Source organism: Pecten maximus, chromosome 9 (assembly GCF_902652985.1).
Source record: "Pecten maximus chromosome 9, xPecMax1.1, whole genome shotgun sequence".
NCBI classification, from domain to species: domain Eukaryota; kingdom Metazoa; phylum Mollusca; class Bivalvia; order Pectinida; family Pectinidae; genus Pecten; species Pecten maximus.
In genome coordinates, this window is record NC_047023.1 from 31,866,256 (window position 1) to 31,891,158 (window position 24,903).

General features: G+C 38.9%; 1 protein-coding gene and 1 long non-coding RNA gene across 7 annotated transcripts in view; both read right to left on the bottom strand.

Annotated features, from left to right (window-relative positions):
- On the bottom strand, positions 1-11,046 carry LOC117335010. Its single transcript, XR_004534268.1, has 2 exons — positions 10,952-11,046; positions 1-4,997 (listed from the first exon to the last, which is right to left on the bottom strand). It is a non-coding gene; the product is annotated as an uncharacterized LOC117335010 (long non-coding RNA).
- A 5,629-nt stretch (positions 11,047-16,675) lies between these two features.
- Positions 16,676-24,903, bottom strand: part of LOC117334043 — a 117,609-nt gene continuing 109,381 nt past the window's right edge. For all 6 annotated transcript variants that reach the window (XM_033893467.1, XM_033893468.1, XM_033893464.1 and 3 more), the window contains one exon: positions 16,676-24,739. In XM_033893467.1, the coding sequence (XP_033749358.1) occupies positions 24,668-24,739 (72 nt within the window). In that variant the 3' untranslated portion in view covers positions 16,676-24,667. The remainder of the gene's footprint in view (positions 24,740-24,903) is intronic.

Sequence of the window (24,903 nt, forward strand, 5' to 3'; positions counted from 1 at the left end):
TTTCGGGGCGCTAAACCGCAACTTTATTCATTTGATATTTCGCGATAGTTTATTTTGGGTCAAAAATAACAAAAAATACACATTAGCCATTCCAACCACAGTCTGTCAAAGCACATACATCTCGTACAGTCAAGGGAGATCGTAATTACACATACATCTCGTACAGTCAAGGGAGGTCATAATTACACATACATCTCGTATAGTCAAGGGAGATCGTAATTACACATACATCTCGTACAGTCAAGGGAGATCGTAATTACACATACATCACGTTCAGTCAAGGGAGATCGTAATTACATATACATCTCGTACAGTCAAGGGAGGTCGTAATTACACATACATCTCGTACAGACAAGGGAGGTCGTAATTACACATACATCTCGTACAGTCAAGGAAGGTCGTAATTACATATACATCTCGTACAGCCAAGGGAGGTAATAATTACACATAGATCTCGTACAGTCAAGGGAGGTCGTAATTACACATACATCTCGTACAGTCAAGGGAGATCGTAATTACATATACATCTCGTACAGTCAAGGGAGGTCATAATTACACAAACATATCGTACAGTCAAGGGAGGTCGTAATTACACATACATCTCGTACAGTCAAGGGAGGTAATAATTACACATACATCTCGTACAGTCAAGGGAGGTAATAATTACACATGCATCTCGTACAGTCAAGGGAGGTCGTAATTACACATACATCTCGTACAGTCAAGGGAGATCATAAGTACACATACATCTCGTATAGTCAAGGGAGGTCGTAATTACACATACATCTCGTACAGTCAAGGGAGGTCATAATTACACATACATCTCGTACAATCAAGGGAGATCGTAATTACATCTCGTACAGTCAAGGGAGGTCGTAATTACACATACATCTCGTACAGTCAAGGGAGATCATAAGTACACATACATCTCGTATAGTCAAGGGAGGTCGTAATTACACATACATCTCGTACAGTCAAGGAAGGTCGTAATTACACATACATCTCGTACAGTCAAGGGAGATCGTAATTACACATACATCTCGTACAGTCAAGGGAGGTCGTAATTACACATACATCTCGTACAGTCAAGGGAGATCGTAATTACACAAGTATCTCGTACAGTCAAGGGAGGTCGTAATTTCATGTACATCTCGTACAGTCAAGGGAGGTAATAATTACATGTACATCTCGTACAGTCAAGGGAGGTAATAATTACATGTACATCTCGTACAGTCAAGGGAGGTAATAATTACATGTACATCTCGTACAGTCAAGGGAGGTAATAATTGCATGTACATCTCGTACAGTCAAGGGAGGTAATAATTACATATACATCTCGTACAGTCAAGGGAGGTAATAATTACACATAATCTCATACAGTCAAGGGAGGTCGTAATTACACATACATCTCGTACAGTCAAGGGAGATCATAAGTACACATACATCTCGTACAGTCAAGGGAGGTCGTAATTACACATACATCTCGTACAGTCAAGGGAGATCGTAATTACACATACATCTCGTACAGTCAAGGGAGATCGTAATTACATGTACATCTCGTACAGTCAAGGGAGGTAATAATTACATGTACATCTCGTACAGTCAAGGGAGGTAATAATTACATGTACATCTCGTACAGTCAAGGGAGGTAATAATTACATGTACATCTCGTACAGTCAAGGGAGGTAATAATTACATATACATCTCGTACAGTCAAGGGAGGTAATAATTACACATACATCTCGTACAGTCAAGGGAGGTCGTAATTACACATACATCTCGTACAGTCAAGGGAGGTAATAATTACATGTACATCTCGTACAGTCAAGGGAGGTAATAATTACATGTACATCTCGTACAGTCAAGGGAGGTAATTATTACATATACATCTCGTATAGTCAAGGGAGGTAATAATTACACATACATCTCGTACAGTCAAGGGAGGTAATAATTACACACACATCTCGTACAGTCAAGGAAGGTAATAATTACACACATATCTCGTACAGTCAAGGGAGGTAATAATTACATGTACATTTCGTACAGTCAAGGGAGGTAATAATTACACATACATCTCGTACAGTCAAGGGAGGTCGTAATTACACATACATCTCGTACAGTCAAGGGAGATCGTAATTACATGTACATCTCGTACAGTCAAGGGAGGTAATAATTACACATAGATCTCGTACAGTCAAGGGAGGTAATAATTACACATACATCTCGTACAATCAAGGGAGATCGTAATTACATCTCGTACAGTCAAGGGAGATCGTAATTACACATACATCTCGTACAGTCAAGGGAGATCGTAATTACACATACATCTCGTACAGTCAAGGGAGGTCGTAATTACACATACATCTCGTACAGTCAAGGGAGGTAATAATTACATGTACATCTCGTACAGTCAAGGGAGGTCATAATTACACATACATCTCGTACAGTCAAGGGAGGTCATAATTACATATACATCTCGTACAGTCAAGGGAGGTAATAATTACATATACATCTCGTACAGTCAAGGGAGGTAATAATTACATGTACATCTCGTACAGTCAAGGGAGGTAATAATTACACATACATTTCGTACAGTCAAGGGAGGTAATAATTACATATACATCTCGTACAGTCAAGGGAGGTAATAATTACATATACATCTCGTACAGTCAAGGGAGGTCATAATTACACATACATCTCGTACAGTCAAGGGAGATCGTAATTACATGTACATCTCGTACAGTCAAGGGAGGTAATAATTACACATAGATCTCGTACAGTCAAGGGAGGTAATAATTACACATACATCTCGTACAATCAAGGGAGATCGTAATTACATCTCGTACAGTCAAGGGAGATCGTAATTACACATACATCTCGTACAGTCAAGGGAGATCGTAATTACACATACATCTCGTACAGTCAAGGGAGGTCGTAATTACACATACATCTCGTACAGTCAAGGGAGGTAATAATTACATGTACATCTCGTACAGTCAAGGGAGGTCATAATTACACATACATCTCGTACAGTCAAGGGAGGTCATAATTACATATACATCTCGTACAGTCAAGGGAGGTAATAATTACATATACATCTCGTACAGTCAAGGGAGGTAATAATTACATGTACATCTCGTACAGTCAAGGGAGGTAATAATTACACATACATTTCGTACAGTCAAGGGAGGTAATAATTACATATACATCTCGTACAGTCAAGGGAGGTAATAATTACATATACATCTCGTACAGTCAAGGGAGGTAATAATTACATATACATCTCGTACAGTCAAGGGAGGTCATAATTACACATACATCTCGTACAGTCAAGGAAGGTAATAATTACACATACATCTCGTACAGTCAAGGGAGGTAATCATTACACATACATCTCGTTCAGTCAAGGGAGGTCATAATTACACATACATCTCGTACAGTCAAGGGAGATCGTAATTACATATACATCTCGTACAGTCAAGGAAGGTCGTAATTACACATACATCTCGTACAGTCAAGGGAGATCGTAATTACATATACATCTCGTACAGTCAAGGGAGGTAATAATTACACATACATCTCGTACAGTCAAGGGAGATCGTAATTACACATACATCTCGTACAGTCAAGGGAGGTAATAATTACACATACATTTCGTACAGTCAAGGGAGGTAATAATTACATGTACATCTCGTACAGGGAAGGTCGTAATTACATAGGACATTAAGTAAAACAAAACAAAACCAAAATCCATCCGGCCCAACAACAGTGTAATTTTCATATTTATAAAATATGAAATAAAAAACAACCTATTTATATTAGACGTTATACAATTAAGACAGGTTTTGAAAGAAAACAGACGAAAAATGCAAACAAACACTGAAAAAAACCCACAAAAACAATAACTTGTAGAAAGCGTTCATCCTACGCAGACTTGTGTATGCCCTATTAAAATAACATTTGAATCAAGAGATTGTGAAATATGTATATTGCTCATGTAAACAAAGATCTATACTAACTGAGGATTTCGTCCATAAGGCTAGCATTGTTTGTAATATCATCAAATATATGTTCATTGGGTAAAGGCCTGTGTTTCAGAGTCCAACTTTCCCACCAAAATGGGTGTCGAAATACAAGCTGATGTGTTCGTTTTAATCGTTCTTCATATTCACAATATTTATAAGCAGAATCGGGAACTCGATCTATTTTATGCGGTTGGAACTGGATGTTCCGTATATTATTAATCAAATTTGTACCTAGAAGAAAGTCAAGCACAGCGAATTCACAGCCTTCACAGTTCATCGTAAGTAGATCCACATCGAACAGGCCCAGTCCGATTCCGAGGAAGAAGGTTTGGGCGCTCACAAGACTAATATCAATACCTCCCTTGCTTTGTATCAAAACTTGAAGTACCATCCATACTCATTTCTACTGACGTCCTAACAGTATTAACTCCGATACCGAAGTGATAGACGATAACATTCGGAACATGCTCAAATCTCTTCACAAGTTTTCTGTAGAATTCATACACTGGTTCCACTACTATGTAGCGCCTCGGTTGGTATCGTAGTAACAGGTTCTCGACATCGTCCCCGAGGTACCCACCAAGTTCTATAACGGTACTCCTGTTATCAAGATAGGAATGAGACGTCCAGCGAACAGGTTTAAACATTTTAGTTTTCACATATCCATGTTTCCTTTGTATTTCTGACGACCTGTTACACGCTTTAATCCTTTCTAGCTCCCTGTCGGAAAAAGTCCCCTTGTCGTAATCTCTCATTGGCGAAATATTGTATATCAATGACGTCAGTTCGTCATCCGCGCATGCACTTGACAGATGATTCCGGAGGAGTCGTAAGGTCATGACCTTACCGGACATGATGACCTCGAACATCTTTGTTGTGTACACACCCCACACAACTATTAGAAGCAATGTCAGTAGTATCCATTTTATCGTCGTCGTGGAGGAAACCTTCGGTTTACGCTTTCCCATTATTCTGGAAAAAAGAAAAGTATTTTGATGACGATATTATGATTAATGACGTCAGTATATACTATAATTGATGACATCAAGAGACACTTTATTGATGACGTCAGTAAATACCATTATTGATGATGTCAGTTGATATGATGGTACTGTCAGAGGCCATGATATCTCAATCAAAGCGCTAGCCACGTGACCTTAGGATAAAGATCCGAGGTACGTGGTTCGACGCTCCCTATCCGCATGACTGTCGGTTTGTGCTTCCTCCACTGTCGAGTGTAACATAACAATAGATTAGAACTGTCTTCGTCATCATTGTCCGTCCATACAGCATGCTTCCTACATGTCGAGTGTAAAATAACAATAGATTAGAACTGTCCTCGTCATCATTGTCCGCCCATACAGCATGCTTCCTACATGTCGAGTGTAAAATAACAATAGATTAGAACTGTCCTCGTCATCATTGTCCGTCCATACAGCATGCTTCCTACATGTCGAGTGTAAAATAACAATAGATTAGAACTGTCTTCGTCATCATTGTCCGTCCATACAGCATGCTTCCTCCACTGTCGAGTGTAAAATAACAATAGATTAGAACTGTCTTCGTCATCATTGTCCGTCCATACAGCATGCTTCCTCCACTGTCGAGTGTAACATAACAATAGATTAGAACTGTCTTCGTTATCTTTGTCCGTCTCACGGTTGATTGAACTACGTAACAATATACTTATTCGGAAACTCACAGTTGATTGAACTACGCAACTATATACTTATTCGGAAACTCACGGTTGATTGAACTACGCAACAATATACTTATTCGGAAACTCACGGTTGATTGAACTACGCAGCTACATTTTGTACCAATACTTATTCGGAAACTCACGGCTGATTGAACTACGCAACAATATACTTATTCGTTAATTCACGGTTGATTGAACTACGCAACTACATGTATATACTTATTCGGAAACTCACGGTTGATTGAACTACGCAACTATATACCCAGTATTCGGAAACTCACGGTTGATTGCACTACGCAACAATATACTTATTTGGAAACTCACGATTGATTGATTGAACTTTTGTAAAGAGATTGAATAAAGAAAGTTGAAAGTTGAACTACGCAACAATAAACCTATTCGGAAACTCACGGTTGATTGCAATGATAACTACACTTTACAAATATGGCCTAGAAGAATTCTTGAACAGTTTTTTTTAAGTATGGATGCTTCCCTAGTAATCTTGCTTGGAAATACACAGTGAGAAATACTATTCAAAATACTGCGGAACGAGACTGGAAAGAGCGTATAATGCGGCGGACAGATCTGAATCGCTTCCGAAATATACATGTACATGTACGAAACTTCGGCTGTTGAGCTTAGCGTTACCCATCATGGTCCTAGAATTTGGATTTCTAATTAAACTCGGAGCACTACCCATTACCAGTTGTGTGTGCGACTCTTGTAAAGAACACGTTAGTGACATTGTGAAGCACATACTAATAGACTGTCGAGTTTATTTTGATGTAAGAGACGCTCTACAAACATTAATAGTAAATCTACTTCCGGTTGTACAGACTCCATCTATACAAAGGTCGGCTATATCAGAATTGTAATAATGCTGCCTTGGACACGTGGCTCATTGTTCACTATTAAAATGGTTACCGGATTGAGCACATTTCCGTGTTCCCCATATCCCACTCGAGGTGCACAAACATTCTGACCAAGATCCGACCGTCCTAAGTACTCTAGAAATGATGACAAAACCGCCTTTTGACCCTGTCCCCATTCCGTAAGAATGAAATAATGCTACTGCGGACACTTGGTTCATTGTCCACCATTAACCAGAATGATTACATTTTCGTTTCCCAAAGAAGGCGGTCACCAGTTAGCAATCACATGATACAATGTATTGACTCAGCTCCTAACACTAAATGGCGACTATATCCAATATTACTGGATTTATGACTCGTGAGTGATCTTGCACATGCATGAAAATAGTCTATTTGAACTTTAATAACTACAATATTTCCCTACAAATAGTTTTTATCAAAATTGGCTGACATCAAGTACACTGTCATATTGTACATCATTGCAGATATTATTCAACTTATAACAACGATTTCATGAGCAATACATTACACATATGAATTTGTATCTCATAGTTGAGGTACATCATCCAATAAATACTTACGACGGACGATACAATTGAAAACAGTATAATTACTCGACACCAGGCTGTTGAAAGTCTACCGTCATTACTGATTGTAACAATTCCGCTCTGTGAGCGTTTGAGTACCAAATCACCCTCCTCGTACTTGGCTGTAGACAGTAGGCAGTAGACAGTAGACAGTAGGCAGTAGACAGTAGACAGTAGGCCGTATACAGTAGATAGTAGACATAGGCAGTAGACAGTGGGCAGTGGGCAGTAGACAGTGGACAGTAGGCAGTAGACAGAAGACAGTTGGATGTAGGCAGTAGACAGTTGGCAGTAGACTGTAGACAGTAGACAGTAGGCAGTGGGCAGTGGGCAGTAGACAGTGGACAGTAGGCAGTAGACAGAAGACAGTAGGCCGTAGACAGTAGACAGTAGACAGTTGGGTGTAGACAGTAGACAGTGGGCAGTAGACAGTAGGCAGTAGACAGTAGACAGTAGGCAGTAGACAGTAGACAGTGGGCAGTAGGCAGTAGACAGAAGACAGTAGGCCGTAGACAGTAGACAGTTGGGTGTAGACAGTAGACAGTTGGCTGTAGACAGTAGACAGTTGGCTGTAGGCCGTAGACAGTAGGCCGTAGACAGTAGACAGTGGACAGTAGGCAGTAGACAGAAGACAGTAGGCCGTAGACAGTTGGGTGTAGACAGTAGACAGTTGGCTGTAGACAGTAGGCAGTGGGCAGTAGAAAGTAGGCTGTAGACAGTAGACGGTAGACAGTAGATAGTAGACAGTAGGCAGTAGACAGTAGACAGTGGGCAGTAGACAGTAGGCAGTAGACAGTAGACAGTGGGCAGTGGGCAGTAGACAGTGGGCAGTAGACAGTAGGCTTTAGACGGTAGACAGTAGATAGTAGACAGTAGGCAGTAGACAGTAGACAGTTGGCTGTAGACAGTAAACAGTAGGCCGTAGACAGTAGACAGTAGGCAGTGGGCAGTAGACAGTAGGCAGTAGACAGTAGACAGTTGGCTGTAGACAGTAGACAGTAGACTGTAGACAGTAGGCAGTTGGGTGTAGACAGTAGACAGTTGGGTGTAGACAGTAGACAGTAGACTGTAGACAGTAGACAGTAGGCAGTAGACAGTAGACAGTTGGCTGTAGACAGTAGACAGTAGACTGTAGACAGTAGACAGTTGGGTGTAGACAGTAGACAGTAAGCCGTAGACAGTAGACAGTTGGCCGTAGACAGTAGACAGTTGGCCGTAGACAGTAGACAGTAGGCAGTAGATAGTAGACAGTAGCCAGTATACAGTAGACAGTAGACAGTAGACAGTAGGCAGTGGGCAGTGGCAGTAGACAGTAGACAGTAGGCAGTGGGCAGTAGACAGTAGGCAGTAGACAGTAGACAGTAGACAGTAGGCAGTAGACAGTAGACAGTTGGCAGTAGACAGTAGACAGTAGGCAGTAGACAGTAGACAGTAGGCAGTAGACAGTAGACAGTTGGCTGTAGACAGTAGACAGTAGGCTGTAGACAGTAGACAGTAGGCAGTAGACAGTAGACAGTTGGCTGTAGACAGTAGACAGTAGGCCGTAGACAGTAGACTGTAGACAGTAGACAGTTGGCTGTAGACAGTAGACAGTAGGCCGTAGACAGTAGACAGTAGACAGTTGACAGTAGACAGTAGACAGTAGACAGTAGGCAGTGGGCAGTAGACAGTAGGCAGTGGGCAGTAGACAGTAGGCAGTGGACAGTAGACAGTAGACAGTTAGACCAGTTGGGTGTAGGACAGTGCAGTAGGGGACATAGACGTAGACCAGTAGACTGTAGACAGTAGGCAGAGTAGACAGTAGAAGTTGGCTTGTAGGACAGTAGACAGTAGACTGTAGACAGTAGACAGTAGGCAGTAGACAGTAGACAGTTGGCTGTAGACAGTAGACAGTAGACAGTAGACTGTAGACAGTAGACAGTTGGGTGTAGACAGTAGACAGTAGGCCGTAGACAGTAGACAGTTGGCCGTAGACAGTAGACAGTTGGCCGTAGACAGTAGACAGTAGGCAGTAGATAGTAGACAGTAGCCAGTATACAGTAGACAGTAGACAGTAGACAGTAGGCAGTGGGCAGTAGACAGTAGGCAGTGGGCAGCAGACGGTAGGCAGTGGACAGTAGACAGTAGACAGTAGACAGTTGGGTGTAGACAGTTGGCAGTAGACAGTAGACAGTAGGCCGTAGACAGTAGACAGTTGGGTGTAGACAGTAGGCAGTAGACAGTAGACAGTAGGCCGTAGACAGTAGACAGTTGGGTGTAGACAGTAGGCAGTGGACAGTAGACAGTAGACAGTATACAGTAGGCCGTAGACAGTAGACAGTTGGGTGTAGACAGTAGGCAGTAGACAGTAGACAGTAGGCAGTGGGCAGCAGACAGTAGGCAGTGGACAGTAGACAGTAGACAGTAGACAGTTGGGTGTAGACAGTTGGCAGTAGACAGTAGACAGTAGACAGTAGACAGTAGGCAGTGGACAGTAGACAGTTGGGTGTAGACAGTAGACAGTTGGCAGTAGACTGTAGACAGTAGACAGTAGGCCGTAGACAGTAGACAGTTGGGTGTAGACAGTAGGCAGTGGGCAGTGGGCAGTAGACAGTAGACAGTGGGCAGTAGACAGTAGACAGTGGGCAGCAGACAGTAGGCTGTAGACGGTAGACAGTAGGCCGTAGACAGTAGACAGTTGGGTGTAGACAGTAGACAGTAGGCAGTGGGCAGTAGACAGTAGACAGTGGGCAGCAGACAGTAGGCTGTAGACGGTAGACGGTAGATAGTAGACAGTAGGCAGTAGACAGTAGACAGTGGGCAGTAGACAGTGGGCAGTAGACAGTAGACGGTAGACAGTAGATAGTAAACAGTAGGCAGTAGGCAAAAGGCAGTATGTTTAAATATTAAACAATAGGCCGTAGACAGTAGGCAGTAATTAGTAGACATTGTATGCTGTTGGCAATAGACAGCAGACAGTAATGAGTAGACATTGTACAGCAGACAGTAGACAGCAGTATTCAGTATTCAGTATACAGTAGACGGTAGGCAGTAGTCAATAAACAGTAAGCAGTACAGAGTAGTAGGTAGTATGTAGTAGATAGTATGTTTGAACAGTCGGCAGTATACGTAGGCAGTATGTTTGAACAGTAGGCAGTATACGTAGGCAGTATGTTTGAACAGTAGGCAGTATACGTAGGCAGTATGTTTGAACAGTAGGCAGTATGTTTGAACAGTAGACAGTAGGCATTATGCTTGAACAGTAGGCAGTAGGCAGTATGTTTGAACAGTGGGCAGTAGGCAGTATGTTTGAACAGTGGGCAGTAGGCAGTATGTTTGAACAGTGGGCAGTAGGCAGTATGTTTGAACAGTGGGCAGTAAGTTTGAATAGTAGGTAGTAAGTAGTAGGCAGCAGTTGATGTAGTTACAATCCTAGAGAATATAAACGATATATACTCTATAATTAAAGCGTATGAAAATACATTGCATATACACGATATGTATATCAAACTACAAAATGTACATGTATTATTTACAAATCTACGGTTATGAGGTATATATGTTTACAGACATAATATATAACTGGTACGTAAATCGAGCCATAATACACGTGTTTATTATAGATATGGACGTACGGAACCAAAACACCCACCTTTTTATCCAATACTTGGATTAACAGGCAAGAGCTAACAAACATGAAGATTGAGGAAACTCTAACATACTGTGTTGTACAGACTATAACACTAGGAATTCCATTTGGACTACTATAAAGAATATACGTATACACACCTGTCGTTCCGAGCGCATGTCCCCGGTACACAATAAATAATTGCAGAGTATATTTTGTAGCTAGTATTGTGACGCATGCATGACTGGGTCTCCCATAACTCTGATGACGAGATAGTGAGATATCGTAGTATACACCGGTATAGGCTGACGTTACCTTGTCTGTGGTCGATAAGTTGTAACGTATTATTTCATATACTTTTATAAGGCCTTCTTCGTGTATTTTAAGTTGCAAAAATGGCATGTGCACGGCTGTTGAAAAATGATGCTCAAAGATATAACTCGGAAAAGCAAACGAAATACTCAAAATAGTCATGGTACACTATTAACGACCCATAAACACCGATAGGTCTTGAAGGCAAATAAATGACAAAAACAAGTTTTCAAATGAAATGGGTTTAGTGGGGACGACTTGAATTTAAACGAAATTACGAAGGACGGACTTCAGCATAAATATGGTCTGAAATGACATATCCCGAGCCCACAGATTTCAGTCCGAGGTAACACATGTTTGGATCTCCATCAATCATCGTGTAATTCTCTGATGGATGGCGTTTAATTGATACATTGTCGCTAAAGTAGTCCCACATCGAACTACATACGATACTATCGATTTTAAATTTTTTTTTTCAACTCGTTTATCCTCGACCGATTGAAACATTATCTGTCGAGGGTGGAGGTGAGGGGCGACCGATTGAAACATTATCTGTCGAGGATGGAGGTGGGGGACGACCCATTAAACATTATCTGTCGAGGGTGGATGTGAGGGGCGACCGATTAAACATTATCTGTCGAGGGTGGATGTGAGGGGCGACCCATTAAACATTATCTGTCGAGAGTGGAGGTGGGGGACGACCCATTAAACATTATCTGTCGAGGTGGAGGTGGGGGACGACCCATTAAACATTATCTGTCGAGGGTGGATGTGAGGGGCGACCGATCGAAACATTATCTGTCGAGGGTGGAGGTGAGGGGCGACCGATCGAAACATTATCTGTCGAGGGTGGAGGTGAGGGGCGACCGATTAAACATTATCTGTCGAGGGTGGAGGTGAGGGACGACCCATTAAACATTATCTGTCGAGGGTGGAGGTGAGGGGCGACCGATCGAAACATTATCTGTCGAGGGTGGAGGTGAGGGGCGACCGATTAAACATTATCTGTCGAGGGTGGAGGTGAGGGGTGACCGATCGAAACATTATCCTAATGTACAGTATCTCCGTAAACTATTTAGAGGTCATTTTAACGATGACTCATTTACAAGGGCAGATTGATATGTTGTGAGCCTCATATTGAAGGATTTTAATTTTGCCGGTCATATTGTATTCTTTTCCAAAAGAATCCTCTTCAGTATCTATACACTTTTGCCAGCGGTGGTTAAGAGCCTCAGTGCCACTTTTATAGAATTCCTTTTCTTGGCTGTTCAGAAAGTTATCTACTGCATTCATGTATGACGTCATCATCGGACTGAAAGTGTTGTTTTCAGTTTTGGAAATAGATGAAAGTCTGATGGAACGAGATCAGGTGAATAAGGTGGTGCTCAATCAATTTAAAGCCACAATCTTGAATGGCAGCCATGACAATGACAGACTTGTGAACAGGAGCATTGTCCTGATTGAATAACACACCTTTATTGAGCTTTCCGCGGCGCTTAAGTTTAATATTTTCCCGTAACTGCCTCAGAAGTGAAGCATAGAATGTGCCATAATTTATTTGTCCCTTTTGGAGATAATCTATCAGCAGAATACCATATACATCCCAGAAAACCGAGGCCATAACCTTCCCAACTGATGGAACAGTCTTTCCCTTCTTTGGTGGGGGGAGAGCCAGGGATGCTTCCATTGTTTCTGATTGTTGTTTGGCCTGTGGAGTAAAGTGGTGGATCCATGTTTCATCCATAGTGACAAATCTCTGAAGAAAGTTGGCAGGATCTTTCCTCAAAAGATTAGCACGCGATAATGTGCGCCTGGTGTGCTTCTGATCATTTGTCAGAAATGACCCATCGGGCCGAAAGCTTTCTCATTGCAAGAGTCTCAGTCAGAATGGCATTTACTCGTTCGTGTGAAATGCCAACTCAACTGGCCATATATCTTTCTGTGACTCATCTGTCAGTCATAAAAGTATCATGAACTTTATTGACCATTTCTGGGCTTGCAACATTGACAGGCCTTTCAGGACGGGGTCATCATCAAGGTTCTGTCGGCCGCGCTTAATTTCCGCCACCCACCTTTCAATTGTAGCATATGAAGGGACATCTTTCTCTTGTGTTGCTACCATATCATTATGGATATCCTTTAGTGTTAAACCTTTTTTTATGCAAATATTGGGTCACTGCTCTTTCATCGATTTTATCAATTTTGCAAAAGACGCTTGTCTTGTTTTCTTTAGAGTGCTACATTGTACCTCGTCGGTATAAACTAACCAAAAGAGACCAGTCTTTGAATACACGGCCCTATATAGTCAGAGAATAGTGGGACTTAAAAGGAGCATCCTTTAATACCTCCTACAATACGAGGCTCACCACATATCCATCATCCACCGTATAATGAATATTAACAACAGGCTAGTCTAGCAGAAACGTCCCCGACCAAGGGTCCTGAATTCAGACAGTGACAGCGATCAGTTGACATTTTTTGGCGGTAAGCAGATAGCTAGTCCGCAATTAAAGATTTAAAGTAATTAAAGTGTCTAATGTCATTAAAGTTTAAAAGACGTCTTACTTCCGTTGGGTTGTCATATAGTTGTTCTTTTTGTATGACTTTTTGTATATACACATGCTTCCAGTTCTTTTTGTATGACTAAGTCTATAGGATATACACATGCTTCCGGTTCTTTTTGTATGACTATGTCTATAGGATATACACATGCTTCCAGTTCTTTTTGTATGACTATGTCTATAGGATATACACATGCTTCCGGTTCTTTTTGTATGACTATGTCTATAGGATATACACATGCTTCCGGTAGGATCGAATGGCAAGGACAAATATCCAAGGCACTTTTGGTCAAACAGGGAATTTGGCAAGGTGCACATCTATCGCCATGTCTATACAACAATGGCTTCCTGGACTGCCTGTATAGCAGCATAATCGGAGCAAGGATATGGGACACCCTAACTTCACAAAGAAAGTGGCCTCCTCTGATCAGTTCCTTAAGTAGTAAGCACAACTAGGGGCCAATAAGATCCCACAAATTAACCTTAATTTGACAGATCGACACAGAAACAGTGATATCACACAGACCAAGATTGATGATCATAGCGAATTCAACACTCCTACGTCTGATGATCGGGCAATTAACATGATATTATATGATTAATCTGTGTATCTGTAAAGCTACCATTGTATATACGGTAATACAAAAGGTAATCATTTCTACAAATTTGCTAATATTTGCCAAAACTTCAACATTGCATATAGTAACAAGATATCCCAGAGGGAGCTTGGCGCCCACCATTAAATGATCCATATCAGTCAAATGAAAGACTGATCTTCTTTTTCCTTCTTTCACTCTTCCTTCAAAACCTTTAATAACTTTCTAGAACTCTAAATAGCAGGAGCAACCTGCAATTGTCTAATCCAAGATGGCCACACTCTTTGTCTGCCATATAGCTCTTTCAATCAGACTTGCATACACAACTTGAGACCAATTAAGGCGAACCTCTACATTCATTTGAGAAAGACCCACAATGGCCATGTAGTATGAAAGAAATTGTTAATGAAGTTTAAATTGTCAAAATCCAAAATGGCTGCCTGTTGGCCATGTTGTTGCCAGGTTGGTCCTTTACATGGATATTCATAAATAAGGCACAAGGGGAACCTATATATGAAATTTGAGAACTAGGGGTAACAAACTTCAATTGTCAAAATCCAAGATGGTCGCCTGTCAGCCATGTTGTTTTTCCAATTGGTCCCAAAATGTAATATGCACAACTAGGGACAAAGGGAAACCTACATATGAAATTGGAGAAAAATCCCTTCATTACCTTTTGAGATCTAGTGGGAAAGATCCCTTCAGTACTTTCTGAGAAATAGCGATAACACGAATTGTCATCTGATGATAGTGGGCTCAAAAGTCTGCATTTTGGTAAGACAAGGGTAAGTGCAGTAATATTTTGGAATACTTTTTTTGTCAAAGTTGTTTAACAGTTAAGTGTTTTACATTTTTAAGTGTTTTTACATTTTAACAGAAAACAATATTCATCATCATACATGTATGATAGATATTGTTGGACATATATACCTTGTTGTAGGTTTCGGATGGCTGCTTCACTCGAGGAGCAGTAGCGCGTGTCCATCAGGTGTTCCGATCTGTCTATACAAGCACACATTTAAAACCTAATGGTTCAGTGATATTTCCATCCTCACTTACATGACTTATGATTAGCTTCACAAACTATATTTACTGCATACTTCCAACGTCTCACAATTGAAATGTGGGGGTTATAAATATCTTACAACAGATCTCCACTGAAGAGGTGTGATGAACCATTGATTTATCAATGTCTATACATGTACAGAACACATTTACACGAACTTAATAATTACATCAATGATATATGTCACACTGTGTGATGAAGTTATTTTAGTCTTGTTTATTTACATATCTTAATAATATGTACCTCTTAAAAAACCAAAATAGCACCTGTGTGTATATGACTAGCAGGCATGTCTGGGTACTAGATAGTTAAGCAAATATTACTGAAGATTTTCATCATAGAAAAACTGAACATTAAAATCAATGATATTCTTAAAGTTACAGAATTTAAACTGCTTTTGTACTCACCAGTGTCCTAGCATGATATTTATTTCCAGCAAGGGCCCTGCTGTGTGTCTGATAGTTTACTTCCCAATAAGCACCAAATTTTCATGACTAGTAGCGATTTAAATAGAGGTTACACAAGGAGTGGTTGTTGTATATGGTATGTCTTTCACTCGAGTAAGTTATTTCTCAAAAAATTCTGAGAAGCACGAGCTTTAGGGAGTTTTTTTTGTAACTTTGGAAAAATAAATGTTTTTCGTAACTATCGAAAAATAACCAAATTCGCAAAAATAATAAGTGGAAAAATCACAATTTATTACAAATTATAACAAAAAAAAAGAAAAGAAAAATTACTGGTACTCTTTTCAAAGCAAAAAATTGATAAAAATCTATAGTTTTAAAAATATGACAAAAACAACTGCAAACTACTTCTTTTGCGTTATCATTTCTGGAACCTTTTGAAGCGACCTTCAAGTGTCAGCCAATCAAAATACATTGAACCATGTGATTAAAAAATGGTCCTGGTCAAAGGTCATAGTGTCAACCAATCAAAACACATTTATAGTTTAAACAGTTGTAATATTATTTCATGCCTTTAGAGTTGAATAACACCTACCAATTTGTTATATTAGAACCTACTCCTCTAGGCCAGAGTCAACATCTATCCAAAATTTGTTACCCTACCCAGAATAATGATCCATCCAATCCTTTACCTCTAGTAGCAATTTAAATATAAAGTTGACTGATGCCATGCCATTTCATAAGCCCATTTATCCCTCAGTCCAGATGAGCTAAAAATTACAATATTCAACTACAGTATTAATAAATCAAATTTATTGAATTTCAAAACATTTCCAGTGTCCAGAAACCTATGTATGGCAGTGTACGGTACCTGTGCTTACTGTGCAGGGATATTATAACGTGGATCCTTATACCTTAGTGTAAACATTGACAACCTAAGACAGAGTACCTGTTCAATATTTTAATGCCATAAAATAAAGTCATATGCTACATAAGAAAGTGAATATTTATGCATTTACCATATGACATACAAAGTATAGTGTATAGAGGTGACATGGTATAATTACAAGGTATTCACTACCCTGTATTGCAGCATTACACAATTATACAATGTACATAATATTAATATACATGTATTAGTAACTGTATATTGCATGACCCGGATACAGAAAGTACAGGATAGCAATACAATGAGAAAATGATTACAGCGCCATACAACCTCAACAGAGTGGAGAACTTGCTTCTACAATGTAATATTGTTTTGCACCATACAGTGTAAACACTATACAATATAATACCACACATGTACAAACAATAACGTTGTATGACATTGAAACAATGTATAACATTGTATGATCCTGATACCTTCCATTACATGTATACTGGGTTTTTTATGATAACTTGTTTAGCACTGAGTGGCAGTCATTAAGCTTATAAATTATTTTTGTATGTCAAGAAGTTGTACCTTGTACAATATTATATTGGTCATGTATTGTACACTATTACAGGAGACTAGTACAATACTCTAAAACCATCAATTTCCCGGACACTGCTAATCCACACATATTGTTATTTCCACAGATCAGAAATCAATGAAATTTTAAAACATTGAGATGAATATACATGTCAACATTTAATATTGGGCTGGAGGGTAAATTGTCCAACATATTAATACAAACACTGGTAATGACAAACAGACTTGCAGTATAAATTTGAAGTTAATATGATTCTGATATAGAGATAGTCTCTGTTTTCACTTTTTAGATAAAAAAGAAAAACTTCACCTATTACACTGTATTTACTTTTGTTTTCAATTCAATAAATTATATAGCGATCAAATTGTTTTCTCTTTGGAATTTCAGAACTCAAATGATTTTACAGTATTGAATGAGCCAAACTTTGTATAATATATCATATGACCCATAATTCATATAATATCACACGAGTCATACCTTGTATAATATTGTAAGAACCATACTCTGTATAACATTGTATGAGTTATACTTTGTATAATATTGCATGAATAATACTTTGTGTAATATTGTATGAGGCATACTTTATATAATACCATACGAGTCATACTTTATATAATATCGTATGCCGAGTCATACTTTGTATAATATTGTATGAGTCATACTTTGTATAACATTGTATGAGCCATACTTTGTATAACATTGTATGAGCCATACTTTGTATAATATTGTATGAGCCATACTTTGTATAACATTGTATGAGTCATACTTTGTATAACATTGTATGAGTCATACTTTGTATAATATCATGAGTCATACTTTATATAATATCATATGAGCCATACTTTGTATAACATTGTATGAGTCATACTTTGTGTAATATTGTATGAGTCATACTTTGTATAATTTTGTATGAGTCATACTTTGTATAATATTGTATAAGCCATACTTTGTATAATATCATGAGTCATACTTTGTATAATATTGTATGAGTCATGCTTTCTATAATGCCATACATTATCAATATTGTATGAACCATACTTTGTACTGTATGATATGCCACAGACACAGAGACAACAGAGAAGACAAAGCATGATTGTTGCATTTCATTGAATATATATCACCGCTGAGGTAAATTACGAAAACAACAAAGGTGGACCATTTGTAATACACACAACATCTGTTTCATACGTCATTATCAAAAGAGGTTTACAAACGTACATCCCGATTATGGCCTCTGTAAAATGTTTTACAATTAGTTCTCCAATCAAGTAACACTCACTCCAATAACATATGTTACACAATCAATAATGACTAGATAAAAATCATGTATAACAGCTGTTTTCAATATATATAAAATCATGATTTATCGTCGTTGGACAATGACAAGTATCTTTATGATAAATTGCTGAATTACAACAAAGAAATTCCCACAATACTGAAGGCATTGTATCCACAATCTTCTGGTCATGTTTTAAGCTACATACTTCAATTTATATCAAACATTTTCACATTTTTCTTTCTTTTTTTCTTCATCAACCAAATTATGTTCATTAATGAGTCAACCTGACACCAATTCTTTGTCATACAAGAAATTCATCTATTTTATGGATTAATTATTTTAGAGAATTGTGTCAGTTGATATCAATGGATTTCAATGATTCAGATCTGTTAGAGCACTATTTCAACTTTATAGTAGTGATTTTTTACAGCATGTTTCTACTCCATCGAGTAAGTATATAATTTACATTTGTGGGTCAACTCCAACACTCTCATACATTCACATAGTCACAGTAATACCTAAAGCTGTTTTTGAAAAACTTCTTTTTAAATTCAAGGAACATAACATGCTTGTAGGTGTTCACATCTGGTATACTAGGTACAACTTTCACCTAATTATACCTCACATGTCTGCATAATAACTCAAAATAACTTACTTGCCCTATTGAAAACTGAGAGCCTACAAATACATGCACTTAAAGGAATTTGACAATTAAGACAACATCATATCACAGAATGAACGAAAAAATAAAACAAAACAAAGATCTCTTTGGGTACAATAATCCACGTTTCTACAGAGAAAGGACAACAACAGGCTTCCTCGTGGTCAATGTTATACAGGATATATAAGATAATGGATTACATCATAAATAGACATAAGGGGCTTCTAAAACAACACAAATAAATACTAGGGTCATTCTACCTTTGTAAGGCCACTTTACACCTACATCAACCACAAGCCTAGATCATTTCACGATGACTAGGATACAACTGTAATGAAAGGGAAAATGGAGTTTTGATAAGGAATCATTTTCAGTATGAGAAATGCATCTTTCCAATAATACTAAAAGCAATACTCATAATCCTTGGGAACAATCTCTCAGCTGTTACATAGGCTATAGAGTCTCGTCCATGTCACTAGAGATTGGAGAATTCTACTCATGAACAAGGCTTTAATTCACGATCAATTGACTAGAACAGGGATGTTCTACTGAGTAAGGGGATGGTATCACTGGCCTAGAACAGGGATGTTCTACTGAGAAAGGGGATGGTATCACTGGCCTAGAACAGGGATGTTCTATTGAGAAAGGGGATGGTACAACAGGCCTAGAACAGGGATGTTCTACTGAGTAAGGGGATGGTACCACAGGCCTGGAACAGGGATGTTCTACTGAGAAAGGGGATGGTACCACAGGCCTGGAACAGGGATGTTCTACTGAGAAAGGGGATGGTACCACAGGCCTGGAACAGGGATGTTCTACTGAGAAAGGGGATGGTATCACAGGCCTAGAACAGGGATGTTCTACTGAGAAAGGGGATGGTATCACAGGCCTAGAACAGGGATGTTCTACTGAGTAAGGGGATGGTATCACAGGCCTAGAACAGGGATGTTCTACTGAGAAAGGGGATGGTATCACAGGCCTAGAACAGGGGTGTTCTACTGAGTAAGGGGATGGTACCACAGGCCTAGAACAGGGATGTTCTACTGAGTAAGGGGATGGTACCACAGGTCTAGAACACGGATGTTCTACTGAGAAAGGGGATGGTACCACAGGCCTAGAACAGGGATGTTCTACTGAGAAAGGGGATGGTACCACTGGCCTAGAACAGGGATGTTCTACTGAGAAAGGGGATGGTACCACTGGCCTAGAACAGGGATGTTCTACTGAGTAAGGGGATGGTATTACAAGCCTAGAACAGGGACGTTCTTCTGAGTAAGGGGATGGTACCACAGGCCTAGAACAGGGACGTTCTACTGAGAAAGGGGATGGTATCACAGGCCTAGAACAGGGATATTCTACTGAGAAAGGGGATGGTACCACAGGCCTAGAACAGGGACGTTCTACTTAGAAAGGGGATGGTATCACAGGCCTAGAACAGGGATGTTCTACTGAGTAAGGGGATGGTATCACAGACCAGGAACAGGGATGTTCTACTGAGAAAGGGGATGGTGCCACAGGCCTGGAACAGGGATGTTCTACTGAGAAAGGGGATGGTATCACAGGCCTAGAACAGGGATATTCTACTGAGAAAGGGGATGGTACCACAGGCCTAGAACAGGGACGTTCTACTTAGAAAGGGGATGGTGCCACAGGCCTAGAACAGGGACGTTCTACTTAGTAAGGGGATGGTACCACAGGCCTAGAACAGGGATGTTCTACTGAGAAAGGGGATGGTACCACAGGCCTAGAACAGGGATGTTCTACTTAGAAAGATGATAGTGAAGTGGTACCATCTGTAACCAGCAGGTCACATCATTAGAGGTTCAGTGATTTGACTGGGACTGTTACATGTCTGGGTTCTGTATCAGAGTACTTTATGCTGTACATTATGAGAAGGTAATTATTTATACTACATAATTATGGTGATACACTTTAATTTTTCCTAATTATGTCACCCCATTGTAATGATGTAATGGCTTTGTTAAAGACTAGTTACTGAAGGAATGCTTTATAAAACCAACAGCCAAAAAAGCTATGCAGTCTATAACACTGTATACAAATGTAACAACAAGTTTTAATCTGTCTGTCATGTAAGTTAAACACCCACTTCTGATGTAAGTCTTCTGAGGGGACTTCATAATGCATTCAAATATCTGATTTTAGAGTTTTAGTAATGATATGGGAGGCAACTCTCACACTTGATCCTCAGAAAAATACTACCGGGTATTACGAATATACTGAACCTATGAATTAAATAAATTCAACTGAGAAAAAAAATTGAGATCTGATTCTGCAAAACTGAAACATATACAACACAATGAAATAAAAACATAATTAATGAGTAATATATGGTCTAATGAGTAAATATATCAGTCATGAAGATAACTTGGAATGCTCGTTTGACAATAAGCCCATGCCTGGTAAAATCTATCTATAGCAGCTCAAAACACTTACATCTAGATGAAAGTTTTCATAACCTGTGAGCTTATTACAGGATATACATATACGTATATAGAAATGTAAAATTGTTCCTTAAAGCGTCATAAGAGCAACAAAAAAAATTGTTTTTTTTTTCATTGAACAAACAGAATACCAGAGGGAAGTCAAACCTGTATGCCTAAAAACTTTTGTAAGTTTCCAATAAAACAATTTGAATTATTACTAAAACTTTTCTTTAAAAAAATTGTTCAATTTTGAATAATGAAATGAATTTACAAATTTTCATTTTTTTTTAAATCAAACACCACACAATCCTGTTTTCTGGTTTTCTATTGGCTTATCTTTTATAGAAGTCTTTTTTTTCTTTTTCAAAAGATATCTATTATATACTGGTAACCAAATATCAACTTCTGAACATTTTTATTACTGTTCAATTTTGTAACATTATTTATTTTATGATAATTGTGGAACAGGTTATATGAACTTATATCCTTCACTCTTGTTGGCCTGGATGGAAGTGTGAACCAGAATGCCCTGTCCAGTTAAGTGAGGTATAGGCACCAGCTACTACAAGGAGAACCAACCTCAAAATGACCCTGGCTGTACACGAGGTCATAGACCCAGCAAAAAAACCTTTTAGGTGAGTTTCCCAATTGTGTGTGAAATGAAATGAATTCAAGATTATAGTTTATGTTTGTGAATATTCAGAAAAGAAAAACAATTCTTTCCTTCAACATCAGGATCTTGAAATTGTGGTTATTTCTTAAGGTCATGCCATGATATCATATGAATTTTGACATCAAAATGCGCAATAAGATGAGGTATATTTTTGTTAGACAGCCTTAATCAAAGTGTTATATTAAGACTAACTATCACACATCCGAAACTGCTCGGATCTTTCTGTTATGATGTTTAAGTTAGTTTACTACATAACATATTTTAACTTTGGCAGAAATTTTAAGTGGTTAATTGATTAATATTTTTAGTGAACAAATAATCCTGTCATGACAAAAACAGCTGTTCCTCCATCAATGGTAAAAACCGTACAGTTTGTGTAAAATTAGCACTAAGATAAACTATTCTGATGTAATCGGTGAATAACAAGAACCACAATGCTGTAACACATCAAATTGTTTAACGAGAGATATGACATACAATAAATAACATGAAATGTCAGCGTGTACTTTTTTTCATGGTTGAGTGTTTTCAAATTATTTTTAGGGTACAAACTTTGGTAGATAGTCTATGCAACAATAATACGTACAACACTATTTGTTGTACATAATTTTTTGCATTTATATTCGGGGTTACAGAGCAACAATGAAAACAACGAAAGTTTATACACAACAAATGGTCCATGTTATATGGTACCTTTCTCGTCTTGTTATGGACAGGTGAGGTGACCTATTTACTTGCCACATAAAGATGCTGTTTTTGAATAGTTATGGTATAAATGTTAGTGAGTAAAGACTTCAGATCTATGTAGGTTTTTACGTAGATACTCGTCCATATAGTTTTTTTTATATATAATTAGGATAAAGCTAGCATTCACAGGTGGGCACCATTTGTATACCAGAACAAGGTTTCTAACATGTTCTCGAATACCATTTCAGTTACCGGGATAGAAGTTCAATATTGTCATCAAACACTGTCCTAATAACTGAGAAAACAATTCCTCCAATCTTCCTAACATCATTGTATTTATTTGTGATGACAATACACGAGTCTAAAATGACAGATTAATGAAGACATTTCCTACAGTTGTGACAAGTCTTCCGCACTGCAGATGCATGTATGTATTGCAATGACAACGCACGCTGTAGACATGTACTGTAGTGACAACACACGCTGTAGACCTGTACTGTAGTAACAACACACGCTGTAGACCTGTACTGTAGTGACAACACAAGCTGTAAACATGTACTGTAGTGACAACACACGCTGTAGACATGTACTGTAGTGACAATGCACGCTGTAGACCTGTACTGTAGTGACAACGCACGCTGTAGACCTGTACTGTAGTGACAACGCACGCTGTAGACATGTACTGTAGTGACAACGCACGCTGTAGACCTGTACTGTAGTGACAACGCACGCTGTAGACCTGTACTGTAGTGACAACGCACGCTGTAGACCTGTACTGTAGTGACAACGCACGCTGTAGACATGTACTGTAGTGACAACGCACGCTGTAGACATGTACTGTAGTGACAACGCACGCTGTAGACCTGTACTGTAGTGACAACGCACGCTGTAGACCTGTACTGTAGTGACAACACACGCTGTAGACATGTACTGTAGTGACAACACATGCTGTAGACATGTAATGTAGTAACAACACACGCTGCAGATGAAGGGTACAATATGAATATATGACACAATGATTATCAACAAGGATATTGGACATAGTTACACAGGCTTGTATCCAAAATTACAGTAGCATAAATCTGCTCAATGTAGCACACATTTCGATTAGACTTACAGAGCTCTCTCTCTCTCTTCAAACACCCTGTCCCAAAGAATACACATAGTGAAGAGTTCATATATATATAAAGTCATTGCACAGTGTATGTTATGCACTGTAGAGCCCTAATCAACTACAAATGGCCCCTTACCCTTAAAACCTTCCATTTCCAAAACTTTCTTCCCTTTCTCAGCTTTGCTTTCAGCGTCCGCTTCTGGTTTCAAATGGCTTCAGTTTATAATCAGTTCAGTCAGTTTTTATTTCTCAGTTTCAATCAATAAGAATTTCTAATATTAATCATCTGAGCATACCAGACAGCCGTTTCCAAAAACGTAGATGTTGAAAAATTGAAAGATGGGAGCCCACTTAAACAGCTAACAATCACATGTGACTATACCGATTGTTTGTCAGCAGTGGGAGGAAGCCAGGATAATATAAATTTACACCTGTACACCATTTACAGTACCAGGTAAGAGCCAAATGAATTTGATCAGGACGATTACAGCACAATTTTATCACAAAACGAAGTATCCACGCAATCCCCGCAGGCAACAATCACAATTCAGCTGTAGTTGGACACATTGTCGTGGATACGAAAAACACACCTACAAAACTTGTCACTATAAATAATGTGGTGTTTCCTGACCAGTCAATAGCCTGAATATGGAGGTGGGCATCGTCCGCATGTGGATCTGAAACACGAATACCATACAGTTACTGTAGGAACATATATCAATACAGTTTTATGTATAATTACACTATGGTTACTGTAGGAACATATATCAATACAGTTTTATGTATAATTACACTATGGTTACTGTGGTAACATATATCAATACAGTTTTATGTATAATTA